This window comes from Wyeomyia smithii, chromosome 3, assembly GCF_029784165.1.
Source record: "Wyeomyia smithii strain HCP4-BCI-WySm-NY-G18 chromosome 3, ASM2978416v1, whole genome shotgun sequence".
Classification (NCBI taxonomy): Eukaryota; Metazoa; Arthropoda; class Insecta; order Diptera; family Culicidae; genus Wyeomyia; species Wyeomyia smithii.
In genome coordinates, this window is record NC_073696.1 from 257,459,464 (window position 1) to 257,480,317 (window position 20,854).

The window sequence follows — 20,854 nt, forward strand, 5'->3', positions numbered from 1 at the left end:
ACTGAAATGTAGCTGCAACTTAGTTTCGCATAAGAATTTGTTGCTATGATGCACAAAATTCATAATCGAAACAAATTTTGCTGCTTGGGTTGGTATAATATATCTTAGTTTGTTGATAGTAGTTTTATGATGAAAACATCAGTATATAACAGAAGCAAAAACAACATCTAACATTAGTTTGTTTAGTAACTAAACACGCGAAAACTGTCCTCCGTACGGGGAACCAAACTTTGTTCAAGTGAAAAAACTTAAACTTTTGCGTGTAACTGTATTATGTGAATTTTTCCAATGGCGCATACCGTATTCACAAATATTAAAATTACTTTATAAGTTCGGCATTTATGCGATTTTTTACTTTCGATATTGAAGGCGTGGATACAATTCAAGCTTTGGCGTTTTGTAGTAAAAAGATATTTTATCAGTTTCAACGCCTTATTATTCACGTTCGATTTGTCGAATGTGGATTGTAAATTGTTAAATAAAAGCTAAATGGTAGACGTTAATACACAAAATTGTGGGTGTGATTATTTGTGTGAATGCGCGATGTTTATATTGAACAGTTCCTTATCACTAATTGTGCGCGACATGTTATAAACTAAATGCGCTGACAAAAAAACAAAATTACTCTCCCCAACACCACAAAACATTACTTTGAACCAGATACGCGAGAAAGTCTCACGAGCTCTGGCGCTGGAGGTGTATCAAGTATGAATAGCACGAGCACGTCGCTCAGTTCGTGAAACGACGAGATATCGCCTTGTGCGTCACAATCCGAACTGAAAGCAAAGCGAAAGAGTAATCTACAAATTGTCTGGTCTCGTCGCACGTAAATGGAAGTTTTATAACGGGATTATCAAAATTGAAAAAAAAGGAAAATATTTAAACTGTTAACATAACGGTCTGCATAATTTTTCAAAATTTGGATTTGATACAGAGAATATTACACAAAAATTCTTGAAACTTTTGGTTCTGGAAATTGTTTGAAAATATCAGTCTAATAACATATGAGGACAACAAAGTAACAGTAACCATCTTGTGATAAAGAAAACTATCCCTAGGCTGAGAACTTTAGCTTCATGGACAAAATGAAACAAAAAAATCTAAATTAATCCACCTAGCGGTCAGACCCAGCCTTTCTCATTCAAACTTTTATTTGTAAAAATAGATTTACATGAACGCTTCAATCCAATAAATCACTCTTTAGGTTCTAAAATATTGATGTTGTAATCTATACATATAAAAATGTAGTCCGGTCTGTCGGTCTGTTTGATCCATATAGGCTCGAAAACTACCGAACCGATCGACGTGAAAATTTGTATGTAGAGGTTTTTGGTCCCGATAAAGGATCCTATGATAGTTTGAGACCCCTCCCTCTTCTGGAAAGGAGGGGTCAAATACAAATGAAACATACATTTCTGCACAACTCAAGGACAAACCAAGCAAATGAAACCGAATTTGGCATGTGGATGTTTTAAAGGGTAATAAATATGTCCATAATGGTTCGACGCCCCTCCCTCTTATGGAAGCACATGTTTCTGCACAAATTTCTGCACATCTCGCGAACTAATGATGATGATGGTCCCACCTCTTACCCCTACAAAGGTTTGAGAAAGACGATTTATCTACAAGATAATTATTATAAAACAAATAAACCAGATAAGCAAACAAAACGAACTGGTTTTCATCACAGATATAAATTTCTTCACAATTGATCCAATGCTTTGCAGCGATTCAAATAGAGAAAATATTCGTCAAAAATCAAGTAATTCATCGACAAAGCGTTGTCGGTATCAATTTATTTGCAACTGTCAGCCAAAAGACATTAATTGCATCTGAGTTAAGCCAACATCCAGTGTAATCATCCACAAAGTCGATACAATCCCGACGAGGCCATTCCTGCCGTGATCAGCAAGCAAAGCACAAGTCCAGCTGTCAACTTCGATGTGATTTATAAGAGAGCCCCCACCTAGGGAAGTCGAAAATATTTCCAACTCGAAAATATCCTAGACCGGCTAGGAAACCAATGTCCAATGACAACCAACAGAACTAAAATCGTTCCGATTACTCTGACGAGTATCTTGATAATGTCAAAATAAAATAATAAAGGTATTCTCCATCTCAAATGATTAAATTTCTAAATTCAGTCCTTCATATCTGATCATCGCGCGCGATTTTCAAACCTTCGTAGACTACTCTTTTTTATTTTATACTACATCAATAATTACAAAATCCATCATCACCCTCGTGACGAACATAATAGTTTTTCAGTGCTACCATATTCCTTTAAAAAGCTATATAAGCAGAGTCCACAGAGATCATCCGTTACAAGAACTTCGTCAATTACAGTTTAGCTAAATTAAAAAAAATTAAATAACTGCTTAAAATTCAGCTTTGACGTGTGAAATGCATAGTCTCTTGAATTCTGATAGCGTCGCCGTACGTCTGATGTGTCTAGGCATCGAATTGTATACATTTATTCCTTTAAAGAACAATGAATTTTGTGAAGCACTAGTTAAAAAATGTGGTGTTCTAATTTCTCCCGCATTTCTTGTGTTATATCTATGGATGTCACTTCCTCTAACAATTCGATCACACAAATATCGGGGCAGCAATCCATTAGCTACTTTAAAAATGAACACCATTGTCAGAAAAACAATTCGTTGCTTCACCGATAGCCATTGCAAAGCGTCAAGCATCAAGGACGAGGAAGTGTATCTATTGCATCTCAAAATCAACCGCATTATTTTATTTTGCAAACGCTGCAATCTCGATATTTGTGTTTCATTTGCCAAAAATAAAATGGAAGTGCAAAAGTCTAAATGAGGAGAGATGATTGATTTATAGAGATGAATCTTGCTGAAAGTATTCAACTCCTTTTTCAAACGACAGAGGATTCCATATTTCTTGGCAATTTTCTTGATGACATTATCAATGTGAACATTGAACTTTAGCTTGTCATCAATAATCACGCCAAGATATTTGATCTCACTCACGCGATCGATTGTCTCACCATCAATTTCAACTGAGACATTTTCATTTACACGGTTTCGCGAAATAATCATGAATTTTGTTTTGTTGGTATTCAATTTTAGCTGTTTGAATTTCAACCATCCGCTCAGCGATCGCAAATCTTTGTTTAAATGCAATATGGCTTCTTCGAGATTTTTAGCTGCAATGAACAATACTGTGTCATCAGCAAAAAGATTTATGTCACAAAAACGTAAGACTCTTCTCATATCATTAATGTACATAATAAACAAAATAGGCCCTAATACACTTCCCTGAGGTACACCAAGAGTGTTCCTTATGGGATCAGAGGTAAAATCATTGAAAATAGTCCTTTGAGTTCTGTCACACAAGTAGTTTTCAAACCATTTGTATGCAGTACTCGTAATTCCAAAGCGCTTTATAGTTTGTAACAATAAGGGCCTAGAAATCGTTTCAAAAGCGCGTTTAAGATCCAAAAACACCGCAACAATAGTATCCTTACGCTCAATGTTTTCTTTCCATTTTGCTAACACCAAATTCAATGCAGTTTCACAAGAATGGCCTTCCCGATATCCTGATTGTTCTGGTATCAGCAAACCGTTAGAGTTCAAATATTGTAACAGTTGGCCTTTTACAGCAAGTTCTAAGATTTTCTCTAAAGTGTGCAACATATTGATAGGACGAAACTCTTCGGCTTTAATCGTCCCAGCAACTTTTTGTATCGGAATCACTAACGACTCCTTCCAAATTTGTGGCACGTGCCCCGTTTGTAATGATTCGTTTATAAGGCCAAGTAGATCGTGCCCAATAACATGAAAACAATCTTGAATAACTCTACCATTAACGTTATCAATTCCAGCCGTTTTATGAAGAGAAAAACATATGTTTTTGAGTTGTTCTAGTGTAAGTTGGTGAAAGCTTTCAAAACTACAATTAACATTATACGGCCGTTTTATTTCATTCGGTTCATTAACCAATTCAATTGATTTATTGATCAATGAAACACTTTCGATGAAATAATCATTGAACTTACTTGCAATTGTTGCTTCAGAATGTTCTTCAATGCCATCAAAAGTTATGGAACGCGGATTAAAATTGCAAGGTTTCAGTAATGACTTCAGTATTCTCCATAACTCTTTGCTGTTGTTTTTATGTTGATCAATTTTCCCCTGTATATATTCGCTCCGTGTTTTGTTCAGAGATTGTGAATATATATTCCTAGCAACTGTATAATTGTACCAATCATTATCATTTGTTGTTCTACAAAACTTCTTGTACAATTTGTCTCTTTTTCGCCTGAGGCGCAAAAGATTTAGATTGTACCAGTTGTTCGAGTTTTTAACAACAACATTCTTTTGTTTGACTAACTGATTAGTACAGTTTTTTAAAACATTGTTCAAAATATTTGCTTTATCATCAAGGCTACGAGATAGGGAAAAGTCCAAGTTTCTTGCAACAAGCTCCGAAACCTTTCGTTTCGAGTAATTTTTCCAGCACTTAAATTTCACTTGATCTTTTTACTTCCCGTACCACAATTATTTATAACAATCGTTTCATGATCGGTAACTTTTAAATTGGGACTCACCATTGCAGAAACGGAGTCAAAATTAGTATAAACGTGGTCAATCAAAGTCCTACTATGTCTGGAAATACGGGTATATTCATTGATTATTTGTTTCAAATTGCAAAATTCGGCTAAGCGCTTCAAATGATTTGAATTGAGGTTATCGCGCCAATTCATGTTAAAATCTCCGGTAATAAGGTTAAATTTACTACAATCCACAAAAACTTCGAACCAAGTTTCCAAAATCTCCATAAAACGCTGGTCACTTGAACTGGGAGAATGATAAACAACACCATAATTACCCATCTTCATGCCACCTTCCACCGTAATGCCCAAGAACCAGTTTCCATCAATTGCTTCGTTGTGGCGAAGATTGAATCGAATTGATTCCTGTGCATAAATAGCAACACCGCCAGTGTGTCTGGAATGCGAGCAACAAGCAGCTATTTTGTATCCCGGTATAGAGTATTGGTCGAACGCATCAATATCTACAATGTGAGTTTCTGATAAAAATACCAAAAATGGACGCTTTTCCTCTACAATCTGTCGCAAAGCAACGTAGTTTGTAGATAACCCTGCAATATTCAAATACATCATATCGAATTGATTCACATTCCACTTGGAACTTGGTTGCTATTTATCGAAACGCAGGCTGCTTTTTTTTGCTCATACAATTTCTTGTAAACTGAGCATTCCGAGCTAGATGCTGCGTGGTTAACGTCCAAATTCATTTTGCGTTCTTTATTAAATTTTAAACAGTTAATGCATTTCGATACAGTAGAAGAACATTCAGATGTCTTGTGTTGCCCGCTACACAAGGAGCACTTTTCATCGTTTTTACATTCTGTGCTCTTGTGCCCAAATTCTCCACATTTGAAGCATCTCAAAATGTTAATCGCTGGAATGATGTGGCACCGATCCCACCCAACATTCACTTTTTTCGCGGTCAACAAACTATTATACGACTTTTTATCGACTTCAATTACCACGTTGAACTTGTTATATTTGAAACGTGGATTTTCGTACATACTAATAACCTTGATACTATCGATAGAAACCGCCTCGTTTTGACTCTTTAAAAGGTCAATGAAGGCGTCAGGAGAATACTGATCACTCATACCCATTACTTTTAATCTTGGCACCGGGGGAACGGGTACAACAGCTGTGTAGCTTTCACCAAGGTTGTTTTCAATACCACTTTTCACGATCTCTATGTTATCATTTGTTGCACACTCAACAATAACTGAGCCATCTTTCCCGTTTCTAAAGTTACTTATTTTGTGGGTCTTCGGATCTAAATTCGACTTTAAAAATTCCCTTGTAGCTTCACTACTCTAGGGAGGACTCTTTTGGCTTGATCACAATGACTGGACCAGCCTTACGTTTTTTATATTACCACGAACTACACTCGCAAAAGTTAAAACTTCTGTTTCGTTATTCGTGCAATTACCATCATCATTTAATTTACGTTTTTTAGTCTTTTTTTGCCACATTCCGATTCAAACTATCAGAATCCGACACATTATTGCCCATTTCAACTAACTCCTGTCTACGTTTATTTTCTAAAAATGAACTAGTCATAATATCCATTTTTCCACTAATAAATTTATCAAAATCATCGCCTCTTTGCTTTAGAGTACTGATTATATTTAAGCTCATTTCTTCCATCCCGCTCTTTAACGCGTTGCCTATCTGAGCAGTAATGTTGTTTTGAATATCTGCAACCAAACTTGAAATCTGTTTGATCTCCTGTCTTAGTGCATCAACATCCAAAACTGAAACATTCTGCTCGTCACAACTCTGAACTGATAGACAGTCGTTGCATTTAAACAGAACATTATCGCTTGCATTGATTAATTTCACTGAGGGTCCACTTATTCCACCGCAGCGAGAGTGAAATCTCCCTCCGCAGCGAAAACAGCAAACGAGATCGTTAATCAAGACACGCTTTTCCTCTACAATCTGTCGCAAAGCAACGTAGTTTGTAGATAACCCTGCAATAGTCGCACAGGCAACAGAGACAATAGAAAAAAAAAAAACAGCACCAAACAAACCAGCTCACACCGCAGTGAGTGGCGGAAAGAAATAACAAATTTATATCAAAACAGATAGTAGTTACTACTGCACTTCTACTTATCCTGATTGAGATCCTTAATAGGTACACTTTGGAATCACAATTTCCACTGTATACACACAATTTCACACGTAAATTAGTTTAAAAATTTCACAGCACGCAATAAATAAACTATGATGTTCGCCATTACAAAGAATGATAATCAACTAATTGGAAGCACATTTGGCAGGTGAATGTTTTCAGTGGTAACAAATATGTTCCATAATCGACCTCAGGCACCACATCGTAAGATGGCAACTTCCGGTTTCTGGAAAACAGCCAAAAATGGACGATTTCCACCCAATTGAATAATATCCGAATTAAGAAAGATACACAGGAGCTGAGTTCGATCACAGATACCATTTTGAATTCTAATATGGCGACTTCCGGCTACGGAAAACCAGCGGCAAACGACCAAATATCACCCAATATGGGTATTTTCGGAATCGCAATGATGCACTGGAGCCACAAATCGACTTCAGACACCATTATGAATTGTAGGATGGCAACTTGTGGTTTCTGGAAAACAGCCAAAAATGGCCGATTTCCGTCTAACATGAGTATCTCCGGATCTAGAATGATACACAGCAGCTGAAATCGAAAATGATCAAATTACACCCAATATGGGTGTTTTTTCAACCAGAATGACGCTCAGAGGCCAGGAATTATATTAGATACCATTTTGAAATCCAAGATGGCGACTTCCGATTTGTGAAAAACAACCTAAAATAACCAAATACCATCCAATATGAGTATCTCTGGAACCGTATATGCGTTTTTCGGTGTTAGATTGATGCCAGAAAATTTGCTGAAAATGGCCGGATACCACCCAATATGAATATATTCAGAATTAGGGCGATGTACAGAAGCCAAAAGTCGAGGATGTTGTCATTTCGATAAAACCATTTCAAACGATTTGTCTTTTGACTTTGATCATATCCTATGGTCGATTCGTCGTGCATTTGCAGACTTCAAACAAACCGCAAGGAATCAATGAACTTGGAACGTTCAAATAGTACGACACAACATTTAAATTATGTTGAGGCCACATATATCGATCAAAGCAGGTATAGTTTTAAATAGTCTTTGAATTTCTCTTCTTTCCATAACTTTTGAGCCACATATAAAATTGTTTTGAAGGGTTACGGGGCAGCTAGACTTATTGATTGACACTAATTTTGTGGAAATCGGGTCGGCCATCTCTGAGAAAAGTGAGTGAGCTCAAGTAGTCTTTGGAATATGTTCCTTTTCATTGCTGGATTTCACATTTTTAAACATAACAGGCAAAGTAATAGTCCGATTGCAAAACAAATCAATAGGGTCTTATGGGGCAACTAGACCTTCCATTTAACACTGATTTTATGAAAATCGGCTCAGCCATCTCTGAGAAACATGAGTGAGATAAAGTAGTCTTCAAAACACGTTTCTTATCATAACTTTTAAACCACAAAATCAATCTTTATAAAATTCAAAAGTAAAAGGTTTTTCAGGTAGCCCGTTCATTTGAAATCAATTTTGTTCAAATCTGTTGTGTAGTTTTCGAGATAATGATGTTTCATGATTTTTACATTTTGAAACATAACCTCTAAATTAAAAATCCGATTACAATGAAATTTAATAGGGTCTTATGGGACAAAGAGACCTTTCGTTTGCAATTAATTTCATGAAAATCGGTCCAGCCATCTCTGAGAAAAGTGAGTGAGAATAAAAATCTGCACATACACACACACACACACACACACACACACACACACACACACACACACACACACACACACACACACACACACACATACACACACATACAGAAAATGCTCAGCTCGTCGAGCTGAGTCGAGTGATATATGCCATTCGGCCCTTTGGAGCACTTTTATACTTGCGGTTTTGCAAGTGATTGCTATACCTTTCTAGGAGAAAGGCAAAACAATAAAATAACAACTTTAACAGCAAAAAAAAGGAACATTAAAATCGAGATGAAAAATTACAAATAACGTCAGCGGGGGTGTGATTATGCCTGTGGGGAGACTAGTTCTTCTTGGTTAAGTATTCGAGAAAACTTATTGGAGAAAGTTTGGTCTTGTGATCGTTATGAGATGGCTGACAAACAATGGGTTTGTATGGCACAATCTCACCCCGACTTACGATATGTCAATATATTTGTCATAGTGCTGAGAAAAAGCTATAAATTTTGCTCAAGCAGAAATTTTAATCATGCTTTGAAAACAAAAAAGTTGGAAATGTGACTAATAAAACTTCCGACAGCAGTCACAAAATAAAGACACTTCACTACTCTCTTGCTTCACAACTAATTGTTGGGAATACAAAAACACTAAATAAGAGCTTTCATACCTGGACGAAAAAGTTCCAAATTCTCGAAGGGTTCCTAAGAGTTCTATAACTAACAGTGGACTAATAGTCAGAGCTTTGGACTAATAGCGTCTACAAATAAGAAACTTGAGAAATGAGATACAGAATTATTGGAATGCTAACAGGAAAGTAATTTATTCCTTTGCAATTGAGGCAAAACACGAGAAGTTCATATTCAGACAAACTGAGGGTTTAGCAGAGGAGCCAAAAAAATTCCAACACTCGTTCTCCAAAATCGAGTAGATCAGAGCACAAATGCTAATGGAATCAAATTATGAATGTGAATACTTCACATGCATCATAGAAAATTGTGAAAATGAAGTACCAATAATAATATGCCCTCGTATGTGATGTTAGTTACTAAACCTCATTAGAATGATTCTTCACAGGAAATTCATTCTAATCAGGTTGTCCACAAAAAATTGTCAACAACAATACTTTTACGAGTCGTGTTTACAAGTCTCTCAATAATCAAATTGTAAACAAGACACTGCAATCAGGCGATGCGTTTATCGATAAGTTTGAAATACCTACTAAGATAAGCCAAAATTAAACAAACCTGTACCCGTTCACGAAGCTCCTGAATATCGCACACTGCAATATACATATTCGAAAAAAGAATGATCCAACTCGAACATCGTTTTTTTTTTTAAATCAACTTCGCAACTGTGAAAATTTATTTGTCTAACCTACTTTAAATTTAAACACCATAAATTAAAATATATAACTTCAAGCAGTACTACTGCTCATGACGAGGCAAATGCAAGGCAACTTTTGGTGATGGTCTACGAACCTTCTTCTTGGGACGGCATTTCGACTCCAGCTCCGGATCGGCTGACCCCGGCGGACGAATGCTGAGCTCCTGAAGCCGCTGTTTCAGCGCTGGATCTTCCTCGTCGATGCTGAGCGTCGAACAGGTCGAACAGTCCGACACTTTCCGCTCTGGTGTTCGCAGTCCACACTGATAGTCACAACCTTCCAGGGCGCTGATCGACGACCCGCAATAGTTCAGATTGCTGCAGGACGAAGCGGCACTGATGTCCGACTCGCAGTCGATCGACAGTCGACGCAGCTGGTGCCGGCGAAGATACTCGATTTCCTCCAACGTGATGCCGCACATCGTTTCATCCGAATAGTCGGATACCACGACTGACGGGGTCCGAACGTAGCGCACTCCATCGACTCCTGAATCGCTAACGTAACTTTGAGCGGATTCCCGCCGTGAGATCGAATTACTGAGAGATCCAAGAGCCTCGGATGAACCGGCGGAGTCTGCGAGGGGTACTGCGTTGCCCAGGGGGAGTTCGATGAGCTGCGCTTCCAGGATCATCTTACTGCGAACTACTGTCGGACAGTGTTCGACACCGATAGTTGTACTGTCGGATGTTGGAAGGAGTGCTGGCTCCGGTACCGGTAGCAGTGCAGAACGTAGGGGAATGTCGGAAACGCCAAGCGTTAGGCGGCGCGTTTTCCCCACACTGTTGATGATTTGTTGCTGTTCCTGCTGACTAATATCTTCCTCCAAACCCAGCGCCGAATCGGAACTCGACGAACGAGTTACTTTGTCTCTATTTTTGATCTTCATTTGATCGCCGTCTTCGTCACTCGAACAATAGGGACTTTGTTGGTTTGTGCTCCAATCGTCATCCGAAAACGGACTACGGTTTGCTCCTATTCTGGTGCTGCCTGCGTTTAACTGCTCGGCCAATACAGGACTACTCGTAGAGCTCGACTGTACCTGGCGGGCAGCGTTCGCACCTGTCTTATCGTGTGACCCGACAGCCGTCGTCTTATCTAATCGTTTTTTATCGCCTTCTCTTTCACCATCGCCCCCATTCATGACAACACTCATAAACCGCTGCGTCTCGGCCTCCTGCTTCTTAATTATATTAGCATACATCTCAATCAGTCGTTCGACGCACGGAAACCGAACCATTTCCTCATCGCTTTCGACCCCAGAAGACCAGGATCCGGACGCGGATCGACCGCTTTTTCCCTGGCCATCTTCGTCTCCCCAAAATCCTTTATAAACAGCTGTCTTTCGCTGCCGCGGTCGACCACTTCTCGTCATCGGCACCACCCCGCCGCTGCTCATTTCCAGTGCAGCTTCCTTATCTGGTGTCATTCTGTGAGCAACTGAATCGTTGTTGTCGTTGCTTATTTCAACAGACCCCAGTCCCTGCCAGCTACCCCTGAGTGATTGCGACTCCGGTCTAACCGAGCAAACATGCGCTGAACTCGCATTGACGTCAGAAACCGCTACGGCTTCAAACTTGTCCACTATACCGGCTACCGACAATTTCCTGAGGTACCCACAATCATCACTACGAGAAGTGGAAACAGCCAAAGCCTTAGACGGTTCGGTCATCCTGCATAGGAGCTAAGCTTAGCTCAACGTCAGTTTCGTAAATCGTCCAATTTATCCATTGTCACACGTTGGCTATGATTACGGCAGCTTAGCTCGAGGGGGAAATTCCCAAAAAATATGTCACCGGGATTAGCGACGACGGCAAGCGAAGGGAAGGCTGTGACTATCCGCAGAATGAATGCACCTACATATACGTGCTTTCGTGTGGTTGACGTGCGGCCAAAAACGCTGCGAGAAAGTCGTACCGGAGCGGTTCAGTTTGTCAGCGCACATCGCCCTTATCTAGACATGGATAAATCTGGAAAGGAACAACAAAAGATAAGAACACTAAATTAGTAGACAGTAAAAGGGACAAAAAAAACTGTGTGAGTGGTTTGGAACACGATAACAGTCGGGTTTGGGAAGGTACAAAGTCCAAATCCGTTCGATTGACGGCTTAACTTCATTAAGATATTGATGGTTCGCATGAAGATTAGTTGGGTATTTTATATCTAAATAGGTATCCATAGCAGAAAGGGGTATATTTGGACTTTCCCAAACAAAGATAAAACTAGAATAGGGAACAAAAACGTTGTTTTGGAAAACACTTAATTTTTATTTGTTATTTTACAATATTTTGAAAACAAAATTCCTGTTAGGAAGAGAAGTTTAGTCTCTAGTTTCGATACTGGTAAGAAAAATTTGCAGTCAAATTGAATTGATTCTGTCTGCGGACTCTGTAATCTTTGTAACTAAAAATTCCTTCAATAACGGTGCTTAGTCCACCGTCACCATTTCAAGTTGCAGTAGGATAACAGTGTCTTATTTTTTCTGGTTTCCCACTTGATTACAGTTTACGGAACGATACGGTCAACAGTATATTTTTGTTTGATCGAAATTGTTGACCCCTCGGTCACCAAAGAGTGAAATAATTTGTAGAAAAATTTAAATTTTAGCAATTCTTGATTTAAGCTATATCTCTGAGCAGGTTAAGAAGCACCATCAACTAGTTCGAAAGAACTGTTCATTTGAAGAGTTCGTAGACACTTTGAGTAGTTCACAGCAGTGTCCCTGAGGTAAATTAGCATAAGCAAAATGAAACTTATTAACACTGATGAGCATCCATTTGGTCTTAGTATATGGCTACTACGTTGATTGCGCGGAATACATTGAATATTAAGGCTCACACTGATGTTTACCTAACCTAGCATTTTTTCAGCTTTCCAATGCTCGTCTCAGATTGAAAATCGGTTGTTGCGAACAGGGTCAAATTCGCATTTTTTATATAATCCAAGATGGCGGCTAAATTCAAGATGGCGACCAAAGTTTTGAGAATTTCCCCAAGGTATGTTCGGCAGAATGATTTTTTTTAAATATGAAAGAATGTCTAGGCCTCTCAAATCACATCAGAAACAGTTATTTGGTTTTTTGCGATTTATAGAAACTTTAAGAATGTCTGTGTATAAAACTACCTTTATGTGGTTGATTTTCTAGAGATAGAACCAAAGCGTCTTCAGCAAAGTTTCTATACATAAGATTTTCTACAACTTTGCTGAAGACTTCGTTTTGATGTCATAAGTAAATAAAAAAATAAAAATTGTATCTCATTTTTAGGTGAATTCTTCAAAAATTTATTTGCATTAAAAGATGCCCCTTAAGATCTACAAAAACTTTATACTTAAAAGGCTGACGGTCACGTTTTTCGCGTTTAAAACCACTGTGTAAAGGCTCCTTTTTTTCTAAATCAATGGAGGCGCATTGTCGGCTACTCAACGAAATGAACACAATAATTGCATAGCATAGAATAAATAGTTACACGAATTTGTTGTGAGGGCCAGCAACAATGCTCTGTTTACGAGGACTTTTTCGATATTTTGACGTAGAGCTACGGCTTTCGGCAAGCAACTAAGAGAGGGTGTAAAATGAATGTTTAAGATCGGATCATGTTATGTTTATTGTTCAGTTTCCAAATTTGTAATGCTCGGTTAGTTTTTCACGGATTTCCATCGTTTTTTTGCAGCAATCGATTGTAAACTTAGTTACGCATACCCACAAATGCGGAAAATTTTCATTTTCTGGCGTAAACACTTATGCTATTGAAAAATGTAAAGCCATGTTCTGTTCGCAGATTTTGATCAAAGAGAGGTGAACGCACAGAGCCCATAAATCAATCCTTGAAGCCATTTTGAATCGAATTTTGAAAAAAAATGGTCATTTCGGAATCGAAATTATACTATTTTTGAATTCAAGATGACGACTTCTAATTTCGAACTCTAATGATCGAACTTCTAATGATCGAATGATGCCGAAGGCCGGAAATAGATCTCTCACCTCAGATGCCAAGATGTCGATTTTCAAGTGTTTATATTTTTTTTACAAGTCAGCATGTGGGGAACAATTCATTCTCAAACAGTTTTATGTGGGACTACGTCTTACTTTAGTTAAGTGATATGCTGTGAAAAGTGCAAACGAGTAAAAAACCTTAAATTCAATTAGAAAAACAGCGGCTATCCATTCACGAGCTCGCTTTTTGTTCCTGCTATTTATTTTGGAGCTATCTTATAATTAACTCCGCCTTCATTCCATGTTCTTACAGTTTATCCCAGTTTCGCAATACGAATGTACGAAAATTGAATCTCATTTCGTGCTGGCATCACATGGAATCGAGCCGATAGAGTTTACACAAACGACGTATCGTGTCGTGATGCGGCTTTGAAGGAAGACAACCAAAATGTTCTCGTGTCGAATGGAAGCAAATGCCAAGAGTGCAACTGTTGCGTGTTGCATATTGATTATGTGCGACTGGGGAAAGTTCTGTACATGCTGACGTTAACTGGTGCAGTCATGGGTATGATTGTTCTGCTGAGATTGGATGCTCCGTCTTTTTTAAGACGTTACATCATTTCTAATGAAGTGTCGTGAATTTTAAGTAGAACATTTATACCCTGTATGTTTAAATCCCTGTCCCTGTCTCATCAAATTGTGCTGAACATGCGCATCTCCAGCGCTTTTTAATCACAGTTTGATAATTGCAATTGCAAATGTCACTCAGTTATCGTTTAAATAGACATGATTATACCACGTACGATTTACATATTCCGGTGTATACCATGCGGTCGTGTCTCGGATACAACCCTCCTACTATTTCTCGATCGTTTTTTTAACCGCTACAATTTGATATACCGTCAGCCGGGGTGAGATTGGGCCATCCAACCCGTGACTTGTCAGTCATCTCTTCCGGGTGAGAAGACTAGTTTTTCTTGGTTAAGTAATCGAGGAACATTTTTCAAGAAAGTTAGGTTAGGTGATCGCTATGAGATAGCTGACAAACAATGGGTTCATATGGCACAATCTCACTCCAACTCACTGTAACAATAATAATAAAATTAATCTGATAGCGAAGAGTCCGAAATACGCTGGGAAAAATTGCTGACACTGATGTATTATTGTATTATTAAAATTTGATCAAGAACATAGAACGAACAAAATAAGGTGTTCTGAAAGGTGTTCTGAAGTGGAAGTGTATTTGTATGTATGATCCATTGAATGCATTTGTTAAATTTGTCCCTTTTCACCAACCGGTATCAAAGCCCCCTTGGTCTACCACTCGCTTGCGGCATTTGAAGCGACAGCGATCTTCGGCATTGCGCAAATATTCCAGAATACGAGATACTTTGACGAAACAAGCATTCAATCATGCTAGTAATTCCTATCGGATCTGTAATCGCTATTTGTACAAACGGTATACTCTTCGGAACCAGAGTTCTCTTAGACGAAACCCTCGACTCTTTTGGCCGTTTGTTAACAGCAAAAAGAAAGTAGAAGGACTACCTAAAAACATGGTTTGAGTGATCATCACGGTAACAGTTGAGAAGTGCGAATTATTTACTTAACACTTTCGGCAGATTATTTTTTTTAGCTTCACTGCCACAACTGCAGAGATGGCAAAAGCAAAGCAGAGCCTTGGTGCTACATTCCGATTAGGAACTCGACCTTCTGTTTGCTATACACAGACTTCGCAGCCAACTGTTATAGTGTACAAGACAATTCCGGGGCTAGCGCTACGATCCTACTGACACCAACAGTCTCTCCCGAGTCGAGACTCGAACCTGGCTGGCTTGTTAGGCCAGCATCGTACCTCGAGACCAACTGGAAAGGAGATAGACTTAGCTCTAAATAGTATCCCCAGTGATGTCATTGATTTTAGCTCATTTCTGATAACCAACCAGCAAGTGGAAGCTGCAATTGATAAAATGTGTTCTTCGTTAGCTCCTGGGCCCGATGTCATTCCTTGCTGCGTTCTGAAAAAATGTAAAGCTGAATTCATTCACCCGCTTAGATTATTGTTTAACTTATCGCTCAGACCATGTGTTTTCCCCACCAGTTGGAAGTTGTCAGTGATGTTCCCCGTACACAAAAAAGGTGATAAACGCGATGTACAAACTACAGAGGTATAACTTCTCTCTGCGCTTGTTCGAACGTGTTTGAGATAATCATTTATGATACTCTCTTTGTTAGCTGCAAACAGTACATCTCGATAGATCAACACGGTTTCTATCCAAAACGCTCTACTGCTACCAATCTTGTTTAATTTGCCGCTACATGCCCACAAAATAAGTCCGGAGGTGCACAAATCGATGCAGTTTATACGGACTTGAAAGCAGCATTTTAACGCGTTGACCACGAAATCCTGCTTGCTAAGATGGAAAAATTAGGAGCAGCTTCAACTATCGTACAATGGTTAAGGTCATATTTAGTAGATAGAACGTTATGCGTTAGAAATGGATCACAGCAATCTGTATGTTTCTCGAATTTATCGGGTGTCCCACAAGGCAGTAATTTGGGACCACTGCTTTTTTCGTTGTATATAAATGACGCATCGTTAATACTACCAGGAAATTGTCGCATGTTTTTCGCGGATGATGTTAAACTGTTCAAGATTATACGGAATATCACAGACTGTGAAGAGCTCCAGCGACTAGTCGACATTTTTCACGACTGGTGTTCAAACAATTTACTAACAGTTAGTATCCAGAAGTGTTGTATGATCTCATTCAATAGAAAAAAATGACCCGATACTGTACAGCTATAGCATGTTTAATCAAACTTTGACTAGAAAAAATCACAGGAGGGTTGGATGCAAGGATGAAGTAGAATACTTTTACAATGAAACCCGGCTGCCTGCGTGTCAGTCATTTTTTAATTTGTTGTTCAATTCAATATCGGATAAGCTACCAATCACATCTTGGCGTTATTACTGACAGTGCGAATAAAGTATTCCTTGTGATGAAATAAACAGTGAAAAGCTGATTTAACACTCAAAACAAGACGGCTCATGTGTTGTCAAAATGAGCCAACTTTTCATTGAATGCATTTATTAGTGCCCGCTATCGCACAGAGACTGCATTTCACTAAAGTGCCTCACTGCATCAGCTGCTATCGATGCTAAACCCGCTGCAACTGCTACACTATCCGTAGCCATGCTAATGCTTTGGCCGCTATACGCTGCTATTGGTATCCGCTGTCCCTGCATCAGCTGGCCAGCTGCTATCGATGCTGAGATCCGCTGCAACTAGTACACTATCCATTGCCGTGCCACAGCTGTGGCCGCTATCCGCCTGGTATCTACTGCACTGCTACTGCTGCTGCTAAGGGAAGACTGCTGTTGTCGCTGTCTAGAACTATTATGAGCGGCTTCGACTGAAACAGGCTCTTATATAGGGATGAAAAACCTATCGATAGCAGTAGGAAATCATCGATAACTATCGATAGCCATTTCAGTTGATATTTCCCATCCTTACTCTTATACAGACAAATGGCATATTTAAAATGACAAGGTCTATGATTCTGTCGACCGTGCTTGGGAAGCAATCATATTTACGACTAATCAGATCAGTCGAATTTTGCGCTTCAACAAGGATTGACAATTCAGTACGTTCTGAAGGAGATGAAACCAAATATATATATATATATATATATATATATATATATATATATATATATATATATATATATATATATATATATATATATATATATATGTATATATATATATATATATATATATATATATATATATATATATATATATATATATATATATATATATATATATATATATATATATATATATCTATATATATATATATATATATATATATATATATATATATATATATATATATATATATATATATATATATATATATATATATCTATATATATATATATATATATATATATATATATATATATATATATATATATATATATATATATATATATATATATATATATATATATATATATATATATCTATATATATATATATATATATATATCTGTTCCGAATTTCTTGAAAGTGTAAATTGATTCAAGCGAAAATATTAACCCTTCAATTAGGTTTTTATTTCATCCTGAAAAAAACAATTTGTTGCTTAATTCAATGTCTGATAAGATGTCGATCACATCTCTGCGTTAACACTGGCAGTGCAAATAAAATATTCCTTGGGGGAAAATAAACACCGAAAAACTTCCCAGAACGTTCTTTTTATTGGATGCATTTGCTAGTGTGCCTGCTATCGCTCTGAGACAGCATTTCACTAAAATGCCACACTGCATCAGCTGGCCCTGCTTATGTTGATGCTGAGACCAACGTCAACCGCTGCGCTATCACCGTTGCCACAGTAGTGGACGCTTCCGTTGCCATTGGTATCCGCTGCCCTGTATCACCTGGTCCTGCTATCGATGCTGCGACGCACTCCGCTATCCGTTGCCATACAACAGCTGTGGCCGTTGTCCGCTGCACTGCTACTGCTGCTGTATGCACTGCTGCTGTTGTTGCAGTCTAGAATTATAATGAGCGGCTTCGGGTGAAACAGGCTCTTATATAGACCAAATAGCACATTTCAAATGGCAAGGTCTATGATTCTGTCGATCGTGCTTGGGAAGCAATCATGTAACGACCAATCAGAGGCCGAAGTTTTCGTTTTGACAAGACTTGACTATTTTCAATTGTACAATAGTTTGATAAATAAAATTACAATAATCTGCATTTAGGAAGAATCTTAGAAGATTTTCCAATCTATTGCTGCAAGAACGAAGGAAATCCATCGAATACTAACCGATTTATTAGCATTTGAAATTGGACATATTTTTCACTTTTTTCGGTTTTAGATTTTCATTTCACATCCCTATGTAGCCGAACTTCCTGAGAGAAGTATTCTACTTCAAAAATCGGCAACTTGGATTTATCTTCAAGATAGCATCTGAATTTCGTGACACACTGTGTCTTCGTTCGTTGTTCTACTCTCTGGTACGATCATCTCTGGAAACTTATTGTGTAGTCTGGTGTCATACCTACAACGCGAACTGGATTGCAAGAATAGAATCCGTGCAGCGGAAATTTGTACGCTATGCCTTACGTTTTCTCCCGTGGCGAGATCCGCAACAGTTACTGGCGTATGCTGATCGATGCCAACTTCTAGGTATGAAACACTGCAGCAAAGACGGTTCGAAGCACAGACTGTTTTTATTTTCAAAATTTTAACTGGTGAAACTGATGCCCCGAGCATTTTGCAGCAGCTAAATGTGTATGCTCCGGAAAGGCCACTAAGACAAAGGAATTTTCTCTCTCTGCCACATCGCAATGCATCATATGGGCAACACAACCCCACACACTCTATGTCAGCCAGCTTCAACGACCTAGCAACACTATTTGACTTCAACATGTCGATAACAATGTTCAGGCGACTCCTCCGTCGACGACAATCCTAAGTGCTTTGTTTGTTAATATTCGTATTAGCCTTAAAATATTTTATCATTAAGACCACCAATGTGTTAGATGACTTAACAATAAAAATAACAAAAAATTATCACTTTGCAACATCTGGACGTGCCTCTACCAAACATAGCACTTGTATTGATCGTCATAGGAGAATCATTATAGAAACATATAGGTTCCAAAGATTATCCCCTGATTGGCAAGATGATCTGTTGAAAATTATAAGTTCAATACTAACATAGAATATCAATTTTCGAGATCAACCAATCAGACCACAGTGACTTATAAGCTTCAAGAGCAACAGCAACAAGAGCTGATAGTGGATCCCAAGCAAAATCAGGTAGGGTAACGGACCCATAAATCGCCTACTTCATTCAAAACAAACAAGTTCAACGTGATACATTTTAATGTGCTACTTCGACGATGTGCCGTATTTACTGTATAGTGCATCTTATCCATTGTGTTACACATTTGGGTTGCATTATAGCCAAAATAACAGATCTAGTCGTGGTAAATAAAGATTTCCTGATGGGTGCCTAAGCCCCTAAATTCGCCCCTCAAAATCATAATTCCGCCCACCCAAGGTCCACCTCTGAAATATGACGGAAATGCAAATAATTCTCGTTTTCTCAAAGAATGGATAGTATTATAATTATAACTCTTCAATGAACTCACATATGCTGTAGAAGAGCCACAAATAACTCACAAAAAAGCGCATTTACATAAAAAAACTGAAATTTTTAAAACGTATTTTTAAAATATCTGAAAAACGGATACATTGAGGTTAGTCGCCAAAAGCTTTATGGTTTAAAATTAACTAAAAACTTACTGAGTTTGAATGCTTTGAAATTAAAGCCTACAGAAAAGTCATTAGTTATTTTATGATTTTAGGTTAAGTCTAGAATCTAAGAGTTCTTCCAGGGAAATGAGTTTAACCACTTAATACTACTACTGACTAACATTTTCTTACCATGGTGCATTGACTTCTAATAAATTGACCTGCGACTGGAAACGTTGTTGTCATTTTGCTGCTGAATTGTTTTTGATAGATAGAGCAAAATCTTGGCACACATCATATTTACAAAACGGTGTATGGAGATTCGCCCAGGGCGAAATATGGAGCCTAGGCATATAATGTGACCCATTTTTCGCTTCGTAATAATTATGGAAAATGTTTTAGACAATAAATTTTTTTTGCTATGACTAACATGAAATCTTGAAACATTCAGGCAATTCTGAATAACTATGAATTGTTTGACATGCTCATAGCTCGTATAACATATTCAACTATAAATATTTATCACTCGTTTCTGAAAATCAAAAAAAAAATCCAAAAAGAAGTCGCTTCATTGATAGATCGTTAGTTAGTAAAATATTATAGAGCAAGATCGCGCGAAATGACCTATGGTCGAATATCGACCATTTTTGATTTGAATGAAACTTTGCACACATATTTGGCTTAGCAAACTGAGCATTTTTCACAGGTGGATAGATATTTTACACCCATGAGTTACATTCTAAAAGGGCGTATGCCTTTTGGCATAGGTTTTATTCGAAGCATTGTGGCCCAGAAACCATTGGTTGTATGGAGAAACTGTCTGAGATCGAGTTGTAGGGAATTAAAAATGCACCATAAAAAAATATACACTGAATTTTTTTGGCCAAAAGAAATTAAAAATAAACATTAAAAAT

The 20,854-nt window shown here is 37.9% G+C and overlaps 1 protein-coding gene across 2 annotated transcripts in view; it reads right to left on the reverse strand.

Annotated features, from left to right (window-relative positions):
• Positions 1 to 20,854, reverse strand: part of LOC129732420 (uncharacterized) — a 127,154-nt gene that overhangs the window by 41,964 nt on the left and 64,336 nt on the right. The window contains exon 3 of one of the 2 annotated variants that reach the window (XM_055693307.1): positions 9,826 to 11,698. In XM_055693307.1, coding sequence (XP_055549282.1) covers positions 9,826 to 11,400 — 1,575 coding nt within the window. In that variant the 5' untranslated portion in view covers positions 11,401 to 11,698. Of the gene's footprint in view, positions 1 to 9,681; positions 11,699 to 20,854 lie in introns of those variants that run through there. The other variant, XM_055693306.1, reaches the window with a different exon arrangement.